Source organism: Patagioenas fasciata, chromosome 20 (assembly GCF_037038585.1).
Source record: "Patagioenas fasciata isolate bPatFas1 chromosome 20, bPatFas1.hap1, whole genome shotgun sequence".
NCBI lineage: Eukaryota > Metazoa > Chordata > Aves > Columbiformes > Columbidae > Patagioenas > Patagioenas fasciata.
Window position 1 is genome coordinate 6,097,967 of NC_092539.1, and position 15,148 is coordinate 6,113,114.

The 15,148-nt window shown below is 47.9% G+C and overlaps 1 protein-coding gene across 2 annotated transcripts in view; it reads left to right on the top strand.

The window, feature by feature from the left end:
- The window catches only part of LOC136110308 (uncharacterized), a 148,075-nt gene that overhangs the window by 121,399 nt on the left and 11,528 nt on the right, over positions 1–15,148 (top strand). For both annotated transcript variants that reach the window (XM_071817459.1, XM_071817458.1), the window contains 11 exons: positions 3,445–3,498; positions 3,596–3,703; positions 5,180–5,233; positions 5,545–5,598; positions 10,178–10,234; positions 10,394–10,447; positions 11,117–11,170; positions 12,578–12,631; positions 14,179–14,232; positions 14,308–14,415; positions 14,805–14,912. In XM_071817459.1, the coding sequence (XP_071673560.1) occupies positions 3,445–3,498; positions 3,596–3,703; positions 5,180–5,233; positions 5,545–5,598; positions 10,178–10,234; positions 10,394–10,447; positions 11,117–11,170; positions 12,578–12,631; positions 14,179–14,232; positions 14,308–14,415; positions 14,805–14,912 (759 nt within the window). The remainder of the gene's footprint in view (positions 1–3,444; positions 3,499–3,595; positions 3,704–5,179; positions 5,234–5,544; positions 5,599–10,177; positions 10,235–10,393; positions 10,448–11,116; positions 11,171–12,577; positions 12,632–14,178; positions 14,233–14,307; positions 14,416–14,804; positions 14,913–15,148) is intronic.

Sequence of the window (15,148 nt, forward strand, 5' to 3'; positions counted from 1 at the left end):
TGAATGAAGTTACAATCTCACTCAATTTTATTTTTATCCTTTTTTTTCTGACCCTGGTTTTCCCATTTCTGGACAGATGAGTCAGAAGAATGGAGAGAAAAAGAATCTGACCTTTTTTAAGGCTACCAAGGTCGTTGCTGGGCTTGGTGTTGCCTGTGTAACATGTGGCTGCATGGTGATTTCTGGGAACCGCTGCGTATGTGCTCTCTGGAACATCCAGGATTGCAACAAACAGCAACTGCATCTGCAACATCACCAGTAGAGATATCGCATATCTGGGAAGCCCAGACAAGTGTTGAGCTGCCTCTGAGTGCATCTGGACAAAATCCCCGCGCAGTTGGAGAAAGCACATCCAGGAACATCAGCCATATGGTCAGCTTCCCGCTCACCAGCCGAGCTCTGCTGGCCAAAGTCCTAGAAAGCTTGGTGGTGGAGCACAGAAAGATCCTTCGCTGATAGAGCTTGCTCCGCTCGAGGAGGTGACTCAGGTTGCAAGATCCAAGCCACGTCTCTGCTGATGGTGTTGCCGGCACAGTTTGACCCGTTTGTTTATACCAGCAAAGCTTTCAACCATCAGACAAGAGCTAACAACAGCGAGGGAAGCTCCAAGGAAGATCTGCGTGGTTTGCTGCGAGTGACAGCTGGTCTCACTATCACTGACAAGAGCTGGAGATGCTGCCAAATTCTTATTCTCCAGCAATGGAGAAGCAGCCGCACCCCAGCTGGAGGAGGACCCAGGAGACTTCTGGAGGAGATGAACGTCCCTGTTCAATGAGGCCAATGTGCCATAAGGGGAAAAGCCAATACAGGCAGGTTATCGAAGCCCGTATCTGCATTCAGACTCCACCAACAGGGAAAGATGAGCTGAAGGAACCTAGAGAAAGTGGAGACCCTGCTAGAACATGGCACAGTCTTCTGTGCTTTGAGTTTATTTTTGTGAGCAGGGCTTGGACTGTCAAAGTTGGGGGTTTGTTTTGTCTTTTCCCTCTCTCCCAGATGATATCTGTGCTTCATGATTGTGGGTACAAGCGTGAACCTGAATGCTGGCAGATTTTAGGAGCAGTGTGGAAATTTTGCTTCTCAGAAGGGGAGAGTTAAGGCCTGAACCTGTCTTCTCAAAAAGCAAATCCATTTCCCAGTGCAGGGTAGAAGCAAGTTTCAGTCATTGCTTCCATGGGAGAGGGAAACCAGGCTGTACTTCAAACTCTTCTGAAGTAGCTGTGAGGTCCCCATGACCTCCCATGTGAACAGGTCCATCCGCCCTGCACAGTGATAAAGGGAACATCTCACCAATGCACTGGTGTCTGCATTTCTCACAGGCAGCACAACACACCCTCATCCTGGGGAGGGAACCGAAGCATGGATTTACTTGTTTCAAGAGCTGTTACAGCACAGCAATTCAGGAGAATATCTGAGTGTGCAAAGTGACTCTTCTGGAGAAGGTCAAGGGCTTGGCCATCACTAGGGCCAGGAGAAGATTTAGCTTAAAATGGGCTTTCTCCCATTTGCAAGAAATATCTATTGCCTATGATTCCAAAAGACCTTAGTGCATAGTCCATGGAGAACGATGGAAAAACACTATACAACTAATTAGAATTCCCAGTTGTATCTTTATTTGTTCTTGTCTTGTTTTGACAGTAAACTTTTCTGAGCGCTTCCACTCTTTGTTCTCCAAATTTTCAAGCCACTAAGCATCACGGCTATTGCTGCAGAACAGGGTCTGCAAGTGTCATTGCTGCTTTGCTACGCTCATCGTGACCGATCCACGGGGAAGTTGAGGGGCCTGGTAGCAGGTCCAGGGGTGAGCAAGCCCAGAGGGATGGGGATGGACATTGCCCAGCCCGATCCTTTCTTTGGCGAGGATCTCTCTGTACTCCTCGCAAAAGTGTCAGTCACGTGGGTGACACTGGATGCTTGGCACCCACAGTTCGTCACATATTGCGGCTGCTCAGCATCTGTGGGAAAATAATTCCAAGAGTGATCACTTGGAAAGTGGCAGCAAAAAATAGCAAATAAAACCCCGGAGCAGTGTGGAAGAGACAGCAGAGCAGGACTCGTGCTCCGCGGCAGGGACCTGTCCTTTGTGAAACTCTAATTGTCTTGGCAAGGTGGGCTCTTGAAATGTGTGACTTCAGCAAAATGGAGCTCTTCCCTTTGGGGAGGTGAAAAGCTGGCACAATTCTTCAGGGCTGTAAGAAGCCTGAATTGCTCCTTTGTGTTCGGAGCAGGCACTTACAAGGCCCGTGTTTCAGATTAGAGTGAAAACCCTCAGATACAGCTGCTTTTGTAAGTCGCTTTTGTTCAGTTGAGACTGATACTTCAATGGGAGTGAAAAATCACACCTTCCTAACCGGGAGGCAGGAGAGCAGAGATGCCGTGCTGGTGTGTAGATGCTGTTGACAAGTTTGTCACCATTGCCAAAAAGCATGAGTTATTTTCTTCAGTGATACTTTTGCTTCTTTCTGTCAAATCCAAAATATGTTGCCTGCCTTGCAGCCAACGGGGTCAAACACTGAACAGAATGACCTCCCTGGGCTCCCTGAGGAGGATCTGCTATACTTAGTTGCTCATCATGGCTAATTGCTGGGGTGTGCGTGCAAGGAGGGGCGGCAGGTTCTGCTGCCTGCGAGACACCCGCGGTGCACAAAGCAAACCAGCGTTTCTGTGCCCGTTGCTGTGGTTCCCGCCTGAAGTTCTGCATCCCACTCCATTTCTGGGTGCCTAATCAGTATATTGTGATTGCTGTGTGCTCTGTGTTGCAGTAATAATAGTGCAAAGAGAGGGAGGGTTTTTGCACCGTGAGCAGAAAGCTGTGCATGGCAGGTAGGTAGAAAATGAATCCACTGCCTGCTTTTATGATGTGAAAATACAGACAATCGCCATTGAAGCAGTGATTCCATTGCCGTGATCCTAAAACCATATGAAATGTATTGATATCCTGGTTCAGCGCCTCAGCTGCTGGTGAAAGATGCAACTGTCTGCAGAGCAGCAGTGCACAGATGGCAGCTCTGTCTGCAGACCAGAGGAAACACTGCTGAGGTTCCTCTTTTGCATCCTTAAGGACAGACAGACACATCAGATGGTGGTTTGCCATCACCCGCCTGTCTTTGACATGACCTGAAGATGAAAAACGTCACCTTTCAACCGTGTTGCCCTGTAGTTACCCGGGCACAGGGATCTTCCCACCTCTAAGCAATGAGGTTTCCTTCGCTGTGTGTTGGAGCAGCTCAAGAACAAACTCAGCCAGGCTCTGGCTCTGGTACCCGTGGATCACAATCTTTGCCCGCATCACCTCTGAGCCTCCTTGTTGTCTCCTGTGGGAATAGGACAGGATGGGTGAGGACACCGTCAGGGTTGAGTGTACCAGGGAAGTGGCCTGGGGGTGGTTGGTTGGGATGGGATTTCTTTACTTTCGCCTCCCAACAACTTTTTTTGCTCTCCTAGGGACCAGAAGGGAAACCAGGAAAACAAGGGGAAAAGGGCAAGCCTGGCCAGAAGGTAGGAACATCTCCCATCGACAACGTCTTCTCATCTTTAATATTCATCTGTAGAAGTGATTTTATCCTGCATTAATGTTGGTGCTTTTGTTCTGCAGGGCAGCAAGGGCTACCAGGGGCAGCTCGGGGAGACGGGATCTCCAGGGAAGGAGGGGCCGAAGGGGAACCAAGGCCCTAAAGGATCCCGAGGTACCCTGGGACCGATGGTGAGAAGAGCTCTGCAAACGGTTGAACACAACATGCAGAAACATGTGGTGGGCGCAGCCCTGAAAGAAGCAGAGAGCTCAGAGCTCAGGCTTCAGAGTACAGAAAGTGACGTTAGATGGGTTTAATTGACCAAAACACCTTATCACTTGCTCTGAGTAGCACAGGAGAGACTCCAGAGCGGTGGTTGTGTTGGTGGCCTGTGGACCCAGCTCATGTTGCATCGTGGCGGTTCTTCACAGCTCATCAGATGGGCTGAAATATTGGGGATTTTTCTTGAGAAGGGAGTGAGCTGATAAGCTATTTTTTGCTGAGATCTTTCCCTTTGAGACAGCACATTCATGGCAAGAGCTGCTTCCAAGTCAAACTGTGTTGTTGTAAGGAACTCAGCCTTGGACTTCTGCCCTGTTTCTACACCCACTCTTGATCTACTTATCTAAAACACTCACAAGAAGAAGAAATAGCCTGGGAAAGGGTTTGAGTTGGGGACTGAAGGTGAGGATTTCAGAGAGAGCAGTATGGTGGAGAGGGAAGAAAGTTAATTTGCTTTGGGCACACGAGACAAATGCTTTGGGACAGCAGCAGTAAGTAATAAGTGCCTCCTCACCATTGCAGGCTGGTAAGGAAACTTTTTGCACTATATTTGGTAGAGCTTAGTGAAAAAGTAGGAGTTATTTATGAACCAGGAATCGCTGTGGTGTTTCAGAACAGTAGCAAATGGGTGATGGAGTAACAGTTCCGCTGATAGTGTTTTCCTGCACTAAAAATTATGGCCTGCCCATATATCCTCCCTTCATATTCTTTGGCAAAGCCTCCATGGGTTATTTCACAAGGAAGCAAAGCAATATCTGAGCAGCAGTGTATTGGACTGAACACATCTCCACAGCCTGTATTGATGGAAAGGGCTTTCTTCCACGCTAAATGGGATTATATGGAAAATTTGCAATTCCCTTTAATCTGATGATCTGATTTAAACTGTTTTGTTCAGTCTGTTAAAGATGCAATAAATAGCTCTTGCAGTGCCCTCATCACAACCCAGAAAACTCCTTTCCTGGCCTCAGAACCCATGTCGAAAGGTTTCCTCCTGGCAGTTTAGGATTAGGTCATGCATGAGAACAGTCTCGCTGTTGGATTTCCTAGCACAAAGCTAATGTGGGTATGAAGATGTCCAGAAGGGCAGATGCAGAACACGCACTATGCAGCCGTTTCTGGTAACGAATCTGAATGAGGTGGGAAACTGCTACGATTCTCACAAAGACATAGACTGAACTCCCAACATCACTCCACATGAGTAAGAGATTAAAGCCAAGCAAGAGCATCCGAGGTGGCTGCAGCGAAGCTCACTGGTGGACAGGAGAACAGGCGGCTGTGTTCTCATGTGGGGCTGAGCTTCGCTTTGCACAGCCCAGTGCACCCTCTTGGTGTGTGGTAATACCCACGGGCTGTTCTCATGGTGCTTTCTGTGCTTGCTTCTCCAGGGTGCTCCGGGAAGGATGGGTGCTCAAGGGGAGCCTGGCTTAAAGGGTTACCAGGTAAGGTTTTGTTTTCATCCTCCAGCTTCTGTGTGTTCTCAAATACAACAAAACCGCCACTGCAGGATGCTAAATCGTTCTTAAACTGTGACTTATTTCTGATCTTGAGTTCAGTTTAGTTCTATCTCTAGTCTCCATTTGCACCATGATGACTTCTTTAAATCCATTTGGTTGACCTCTGCCATGACCCGTGTGTACGTCCAAAGCTGGGATGCACAACACAGAGCACATGAGATCTGTCAGGAAACCAGGAAGGACCTTCCATCAAACAGCTCTTCCCAGCCAACTCACATGCTGTCTGCTCTCCACAGGGACACACGGGACCACCAGGGCCAATTGGACCACCAGGACCAAAGGGGGAAAAGGTAAGTTCACAGAGTTTAGCCATCTTGTATTCCGTGGGCACGGAAGCTGGTCTCACATGTCGATGTCCCGCTGCCGTAACACCCGTCCGTCCGTGCTCTCCTCCTCTGCCTGCAGCAGGGGCACAGGTGCCTCCTCTAAAGACACCTACGTAGCTCCTGCGGCAGTTTTACTTTGGTAAATCAGCGCCGGGACAGCTGTGCCACCAGCAGGTGCTTTCCACTCACCACGTGCCCTTGCGCTGGTGGCTGAGCAGCGTGAGTTCCAGGGACACGTTTTCCCTGCATAAACTCTGCTCAATCCCCAAGCCAAGAGAAATCAGATCAGTAGCTTTCTGTGCTCAAGTCAGAATAACACCCTGCACGAACGAGCTGATCTTCAGCAAGCTGCCTGTCTGTGCTTAAATAGCACGTTGTGAGGCAGAACTGTTCTCCTCCCCATTGCCCTTGCTCCATTTTCCTCACCGCCTGCCACCCCCTCACCTCGCTCATCCCCCCCACCCCTCGATGAGCCCCCTTGCCGCAGCTGGCCTGACTCAGAGCCCTCTTTCCACCCTTCCCCCTTGTGTTTCTTCCCCCTTATTGCTGAGTCAGCACGGCCATAACCAGTTCAGGCTGGAGAAGTGACTCACGCCTTAATGGTTTCCTGTCTCTGGAGCTGGCTGCTCCGCGCCCAGGCCGGCCCAGCTGGCGCTGCTGCGCAAACCGTGCGCCAGAGCCCCTCACGTGCCTCCAGTAGCAGCAGCGATGCTCCCTCCCCCGATGTGGGAAAGGAAGAGATGGTTAATTGGGACTGGTCAGTAATCGGGACTGGTCAGTCCCCATGAAGAGGAATGATGCGTGAGCTCTTTTCTGCTCGTTTTCTACCGCCCCATCCCCAAGAGAGCTTTCGGTTTTCCCTCCTCACAGGGGTGTGATTGCAGCTGTACGTGTGCAAGCAGGAGCTTCGTTGCTTATGAAAGAAGTTTGTGAGACAGAGGTCCCAAGGGCAAGTCTGTGCTGGGGCTTTGAATATGGGTTTTTGGGTCAGGCTCGGGGTGTCAGGACACCCTGTCCGCACTGCAGTCTGTGCCTGGAGACTCACAGTGGGGCAGGGTTGTGTTCCTCCAAGACTTTCACATGCCTCAGAAATTTTGCTTCAGGGATGAACAATGGTCATGCTGCTTTTTTTCTCTCATTTTCTGCTGCTGAAATACATCCATGGCACAGGAACAGCCGAGGGTGTTCCTGCTGCTCTGCAGCTCCGTCACTGCCTTGCTGAATTCCCTCTCTACCCTCAGCCTTTCCAACACTGCCCCATCCACTTCCCAAGCTGCACCTCTCGCTCTTGCAGACCTCAGCAGGTATATTCTGAGTGGCCATGTGGGAAGTGGCAAGTGTGAACCAAGCACAATCAGTCCGCAAATTAATAATCTGAAGTGTTCCATGAAGCACTCTGCCCTTCACCGGCAAAATATTCTGCAAACGGACACTAGAAGAGCTCTTCCTCAGAGATAACACAGACCTTGTGTTATCAGAGCACAGCAGCACTGATGACGGAGTGAATTCTACAGGCAAGTATCCAAAGCAAAGCCTGACAAAGACACCAAAGCATCTAATGCATCCTGCTGAGAATCTGTTACTGACCACTGACCACTGCATCTCATATCTTCCTTGGAAGGTCAGCAGGTCTGCTGGCACGTTGCTGGAGAGCAGCTCCAGCTGAAGGAGATCACAACATTGGGTGCTGAGCCTCCAGCACCATCTTCTGCAGCACCCAGGTGCTCCACAAAACCTCTTGCGTCCAAATTTTCTTATACATCGTTCCTTCTTATCTCCCAAGAGTTGCCAGGATCTCAGCCTACAGACAGACAGATTCCTGCTTGCTGGACATCTGTAACCTTGTGCACGGGTGCAAACATGAAAATGGAAGCTTGAATCTGAGAAATGAAGAGGAAGCAAAAATGGGACTGTGATTGCTCTGTGAGCTTTAAACAAAGTGGTAAACTGAGCTCTGTGCTGAAGAGGGAGGACGTATAATGGTGGGGAAGGTCTTCCCTTTTCCGGAGAAGAAGACAGCTTGGTGAGAGGCATTCTTGTGGAATCCAGCTCCTTGTGCCATACCAACCAGCTACCCCACCACATTTAATACATTTACAGCTCCTCAAAGAGGCCTTGCTCAGAGCAGACGCCCGCACTTGGCAACTGCTTAAAGCTGTCCAGATGGGATCCTTTTAAAAATTACAAACTGCTGTATCTCACTTTGGGACAGGAGCCAACAACAACAGGCCTTCCCTTCTTCTCCATGCATTTTCCATTTGTATCCCAACATGTTTACTTTGCTGCCCTTTACTCTGACTTTTTTTTTTTCACTGCAACTTTCCGAAGAATTAGCGCAGACCTTTCATCTCCCCCTTGAGCAGCTGAGGCATCAGGAAGTCCTGGAGAAGCTCATTCTCGCAGTCCTAGAGCTGACCGGTCCTGCAGGATTTTCTCAGAAGACAAAGGACAAGGTGGGAATGAGACTCAAAGGGGTCACAAAGCTACAACTCAGCTTTGGGGAGGAAGTCTGAGAGTCTTGATGCTCTTCATGGATCCTCAGAATTATGAGCTTTCTTTGAGTTCATCGTGCTCATCTCAGCTCCCAAATGGCAAGGTCTTTGCATTTTATTTGAGCAGAAGAAACCAGTGCCAAGGCTTCTGCATATTAATACATACACTGAGATTATTTTTTTTCCCTGAGACTTAAAAATAGTGGCTTTGTTTCCCTTCTATCCTACATTCCTTTGACAGTGGCTATAAAGCAAACCAGTTGCCAGGTATTCTGCTGCTGACTTCAACCAGCAAGTTCAGTAGTGCTGCAAACTGTTGGCAGAGCCTGTTAGGCATTACTTTCTCTCTACTCTGCCACCCAAACTTCTCCACCCATATTGCTCAGTACTTATTCTCAAGCCATCTTGGCACAGTTTCTTCCTCTATTTTTCTTCTACCATGATTCCTCCCCAAAATCCCAGACAAGCATTGCTGGAGTTCACCACCCAGTAGACAATGACTTAAGGACAATCTAACTGCGACCTGTGTGTTTATATGAAATCCTGGCAAGGTTAATCAAACAAATGTCACAGCAGCAGACAAAGAGAACGCCACTGTCATCAAGCATGTAATGAGGAGATCTGCATGGGGATTTTGATACCCGCTGAGGTTAACTGCAAGAGATTTTGCCAGATATTGAGCCTCGTTCTGCCAAGCTGGAAATGTCAATGCAGCCCATGAGAAGTCAGCGTGGGTTTGCGTGTCTCTCAGCAGAGGCACAGCCCTGATTCCAAGCCATGACCCAGTTCCTGCAGAAAGGAAGCTGTTGACTCCACTATCCAAGTTCTTTCTCTGAGGGTTATTCACTGGTCCAGATGTGTCGTGACCAAACGTGGTGTATGAGCAAAGCACCCCAAGTGCCTTTTCCCATGGGCAGGATCACTGAGAAACTGCCCAAGCACCTTTACCATCAGTAGCTGCGACTCAAACAGAAGATGAGAGTAGACCGGAGAAAAAGTCCAAGATGGTCAGAAATGCACCAGAAAGGGCTGGTGCAACCACTGAGAATTGCACAAGTCTTTGAAAAACTTGACACTGCATAGGTATGGAGATTTGGATATTCAGAGCACTAAGAGCACCCCAAGCACTCCAAAGGCAGCAGCTCCACTGTGCCAGAAGCCTCCAGACCTCCTCTCTCCAGTAGCTACAACATCAAAGAAGCTCTGAGACATGTCCATCCCAAGGAGCCAGAGTGCCAGAATCTCAGTGATATGAAGTAGCCAAAACTCGGAGGAGGTGGAATGTTGCTGTCTTCTGCGGGGAGCAAAGAAGCAGCCGTCTCTGAGTGAGGCTCCAGAGAAAATAGAACACCATGACCTCAAGTGACTTATACCACCGAATTAAAAAAGACAGTGTCTGCGTTAAGTTTTGAGGGATCTCTCTGTGGACGTTTTGGAGTGACCTCAGTGATAAATACCCTGGGTGATGTTATCTACCAGCCAAAACGTGAGCTCTGAACTCTTGCTGTGGAGCATCCCATGGCGGAGCGGAGCTGCTCAGGCAGCGAGCGTGTGTGTGACCCTCTCACCTGGTCCATTGTCACACAAGCCCATGGTGGTGGCATCCAGCCAGGAAGCACATCCACACCACCCTTGGTCCCCTGACAGCCCAGGCAGCACTCAATGAGGGTGGAGAAATGCTTCATTAAAGAGTTTAGCTTGACTGTTGGCAATAAAATTCAGAGGCAGAGAGTTGCTTCCCATATTGTCCTAATTATACGCTTCTTGCTTAGTTTTAGGAATTATTGAAAATAACTCCTTGCACCTGGATCCTTAGGGAGGACAGTTGGACTGGGAAAAAAACCAACCACCAAAGTAACCAGAAAAACAATGATGTGAAGAGTTTAGTGTACTGCAGGTTGATAGGGGGGAAACATCATTTAGACTTTCTTTGGTTTAGAAGTTAGTAAATTCAACAGAAGCTTTGATGTGAGAGGGCTGGATCAGCTCTGTACAGAAGTATCTGCCATATAAGCTGCTGCCTATATTAATACCAGCGTTTTAATTCACAGGGAGAACAAGGTGATGATGGGAAGGTAGAAGGCCCACAGGGACCACCTGGAGACAGAGTAAGATGTTAAATCCCTTCTCTAAATCAATCCTGGCCTGATTTTTGCAGGTGGATTAGTTGGGTTGTTTCACTACTTGTAGAAGATGCACAAGCCATTGAGATATTCCAGATGACAGATTGTTCACATCCACCTTAAGTCTTTATTGTGTTGTTGTAGGGCCCTGTTGGTGACAGAGGTGATCGAGGGGAGCCTGGAGACCCTGGTTATCCTGTAAGTCTTATTTTAAATACATGATTCAGAAATGTTTGCCTGGGGGAAGTGCTTCCAGTCGGCATCAGCCCGCAGGAGATCTACTCTTTGCCCAGTAATCACAACTCGTAATCTACTGTTGTCCCTTGTCAACTGCTGCACACGGCTGTGATTCAAACAAGGAACGATTCAGGTATCTTTACCTAAAGTGGTAAAAATTTGGCTGAAAGCAAATGTGGGTCCTGCAGGTCAGTATCTCACAGAGCCTGAGCACGTTAGACTGAAAGAATGAGCACGACCATTTCATGGGAGGTATTTGTGATTATCAGGGAAATAGCCCGGGGAAGACGTGTATAAAAGAAGTCATGTCAAAGTTGGACAAAATTCAAGACTGATGTGCCCATGGCTGTAGACTCTTTCATGTGAAGATCTCTGTTAACTTGGAGGTTTGGAAGCTTCCAAAACCAGCATTTCTCTCAAAAACAAGGGTTATGAATTATCAACGTTTAAATTCACCAGGGTAGCAGCACTATTGCCTTATTTTGTAGGACAGCAGTCTCCAACTGTTCACTTAGGTGAATGCTGTGGGTATGCATATGTGTATCTTTTCCTGCCCCGTCCATTTTTGTTTCCTATTGCCACAAAAGTACCCAAGAACAAACACATTTCCTTCTCTGTTTTTTATTTCAGGGTCAAGAAGGGCTTGATGGAGAAAGAGGAAAACCTGGACAGCAAGGCTTACCGGTAAGAGACTCTGCTTTTCTGTAAGCTATCCAATGTCACATGTATGTGAAAAACAGATGCAAAAAAGGAGAAGGGGAGGAAGGGCTGCAGGAGGGAATATTTGGTGAGCTCTGAAGTGCGAAGTGTGCATTTCCATAAGTCAGGTCTATAGAATGGGCATTTTGAGATGAGACTAATAAATGGGTGATGGAAAAGGGGGCGTTCCCAGAAGCCCATCTCCAAAACTGTCTTTTCTGAATGATCCAAGAGGGACTGGAAGTCTCAGGAGATGGGCAGTGGGAGATGACAATGGCAGTGGAAGGGTCTGAAGTGGAAGTGGTGAGAGCTGGTCCAGTGTGCGGCAAGACCATGTTACTCTGCCTGCATGGTGTCTCTCCTGTCAAACCTGTGCATTTATGAAAGCCTAAATTAAATCCGAATTTAAGCGAAGGACTTGTTATTCCCTTGCTATATATGCCAGTGTCTAGTTTTGACAATTGCAGCTGTGAGGGCAGCAGCACATTAATGTAGTTTGTATTGAGAAATGAAGCTGGATCAATTCCCATTCTTTGTAGAGCTGCTAGGAAGAACAATTTCTGTTTTGGGGTAAAATCTTAGTGCTCTGTTACATGGTCTAGGAATGGATAGAGAGGCTGATTCCCCAGTGGGTGTAGTGTATTCTGAGGGGTGTCTCAGATATTAGCAGGAGCTTTGAATTGTCTTTAGTAAAGAACCATTAGAAACATATGGCTCAGGAACAAGGTGAAGAAGGAGAGCTCTGCAGGTGTGTCCATCCTTACCTTTTCTTTTAGTCCAGAAATTGCCCTTGATACAAATACACACACACACACACAAAACCACAAAACACAAACCTGGATGGCCAGAAGAAAAGATGGAGACGTGTGTGATGGGGAAGAGGCCAGTAAGAGAGCAGTGAAACATCCTCTATGCTTTACTCTTCCATAGGCAGCTCTTTAATACCTGTCACCCAGGTGAAACCAAGGAAAGGGCTGCAGCATCCCAAAGGGAGGTGGAGCCAGCACTAAAGATGCAGTTGCTGTATAAACAGCTCTTTCTGCATGGAGCTTCTGCAGCACCTTTCACAAACAGGTTCTTTCCTGCCCACATCTCAGCACAGTTTTCCAGGCACCATCTGGGATTTAGTGAATGATTTCCACGAATACAAACGCCACCCAAGCGAGGGGGTAGCGTTGCTTCTTCTCCAGTTGACACCCTGGTGAACGCTCTCTAGAGACCGTTCCTTGCTCCTTTTTCCCCAGGAGGTTTGTCTGAGCACAGGCTGTTCCCCTGAATTGTTTCCATACGGTCAGCGTTGTTAGGGCACGAAAAAAAGCTGTTCTTTGTACTTCATGCAAGATACTGCCAGAAGAGAATTTCAAGCAGATTTTTCTTGCTTATGTTTTGTAGGGGAATCCTGGACCACCAGGCCAGCCAGGAGCAAAGGGATCCAAAGGTGATGTGGTAGGTTTCAGCAGGGTGGATTTATAGTGTCCCAAGTTTAAAGAAAATGTCTAATTAAGAGGACTCTCATGTTTATTCCCCAGCATGTGTGATTTGGCCTATGGTCTACAGCTTGAAAGACTGTGGAGAACCTAGTGGGAGGGCTGTAAACATGTATTTGAGTGCCCAAGGCCAATAGCCTGTTGGCTTTGTGAAGCTGGAGAAGATCAAGACCATCCCAGCTCCAGCGTGACGGGTGAATCTTGGGCAGGTCCTCAGTCAGTGCTATGGGTTGTGTCTCTTTCCCATATCCGTCTGTGGTGCCTCCAGCTACAGCTGGTTCCTCTGTCCCTGAGGAGGTCTGAGCCAGGCAAGTGTCTCTTTCACTTGAACTGTAAACTTTTCTGGCTTGAAACCTTCCAAATTTGAAGTCCGTTTATCCATGCAGTTCTTATGTTTCTTGGAAGAGTCCCTCTAACTTCTTAGCCTTATTGAGCAAGAAAATACGGTACACATGGGTCCTTCAAGGTTCACTGGGGCACCTCATACCTACTCCTACCTCCACATCTTGGCAGCTTGCTAATTATTCTCACAGACTGGGGACTTTATTTGCTAAAATGTAAGTATGTGACCTCAGTACTCAGCAAATTCCTGCTCCCTTTTGGCAGATATCAGGATTTTTAATCTGAGCCTGCTGGGGTAATGCCAGAAGATAGTTTAACCTTACAGTAGGTGTTCTTGGCAAAAAGCATACCAGGCGATGAGATAAATAAACTGTACCCATCGATGGACAATCTGGAACTGCCCTTGGGTCTAATGAATAGCAGAGGAAGCATCCCCAGGAGTATTTCTTTCATGTAGCTGGCCTGCCTGCTCCTCTGCAGATGGAGAAACAATGCACAGAAAATGCAATGCTTCCATTTAAAAGCGCTTTGGTACATGACCTCACTAAGAGAGCCCTAGTGAAGGTGATGACGCTGAGTTTTCCATTCTTTCTGCAGAAATTAATCCTTTTTACAGCTAATAAACCTCAGGAGTATTTCATTTATGTCTTTATTCACGAAGCAGTATTGAAAATTTTAGACACAAGATACCCTTTTCATTTCCATTAAGTTTCCAAAATAGAGGAAACTACTTCACAGAGAAAAGCCCTTACTGAACATCCTGCAGAAGACTGGCTGGGTCCTTGGTTCACCACTGTGCCATCAGTGAACGGACAGAGGACGCAGGTTTTAAGCATCTTGTTCTAATGTTTGCCAGTGCACTGAGTCCTCCCTCGAGTTCATCCTGTTTTATTCGTCCTCATCTGCTCTGTATTAGGAAAAATGTAGGTCCTTGCCTTCTAGCTATTCGTTTCTGCCCTAGAACGCTGAAGACACACAAAGAATCGCTGGTAATAAAACCAAAGAGCGGTTCATTCCCCATCGTTGGAGAAGTGGACTTTATAAATCTCCTTTTTACAAAACTCTTTCCAACCATTATCCAAAGGACACCCTGAAGTCAGGCTCCCGAGTGGAGCTGTGCTAGAACTGCTGCAATTTTAGACGTCTTTGTTATTTTGCTTGCAGGGTCAAAAAGGAAAGCAAGGAGCACGGGGCAGTGCCGGGAGCAGAGGCTCACCGGTAGGTAAAAAGTCAATTATCTGCTCCAGCAAATGCTGTCCAGGAGCTCCATCACTAACACTTTTGTGATTTTAGGGCATCCTTGGGCTACCAGGTCCTCGAGGAGTGGTGGGAAGGCAGGGCCAAGAAGGTGCCCCCGGAGTGGACGGAGTGCCAGGGAAGGACGGTGTGCCCGGGATGCTGGTGAGTTTGCAGTTGTAACCTTAGAGCATCAATAGCAAATGCAACTTAGGAGCTGGAAAACTAACAGGTAGCACAGGAGAAATGGATGTAGTCCAGCTATAGATCTTCCAGTTTACGTGTCCCCAGAGCGGATCGCGTGCTCCCCTTCATATCTCACGTGCATGTAGAGGCAGCAGCTGCCTTTGAGTGGCCAAGTCTGTAAATAAACCGGCATTTATACCCTGACAAATACTTGCATGCACAGACTTCTCTATACATCTCTGCAAATCCACCCATGCACCATGGTGCTTGCAGAGGGCAGGATCACACCACCCCCTTGTCCCCCCAGAAGTGGTGCAGAGGTTGAAAGAACGTCTTATTTCATAACCTCTTCTGTGTTTCTTTTCTAGGGAGAGCAGGGTGATGATGGGGAAGAAGGGGTGACAGGGATGTCAGGCAAAAGAGGGAACCCTGGCATACCGGGACTCCCTGGGGCACAGGGACCACCAGGATTCAAGGTGAGTTTCTGAGTCCCCAAGACACTGCTATGAGCAACCCAGTCTGTGAGCCTGTTGTCTCTAGAGCTTGGATTCTCCAAGGTCTAATAGACTCTTAGGTCCTGCTGCCATCTTTGACTTAGCTGGAGGTTCAGTAGATATTTCTCCTCATCCATCCATGCATATTCGTGATGTTCACATTGACCGAATGTCCCAGAGACCTTTCCTCCTTTGTCAAAGTTCACTGAGCTCAGAAG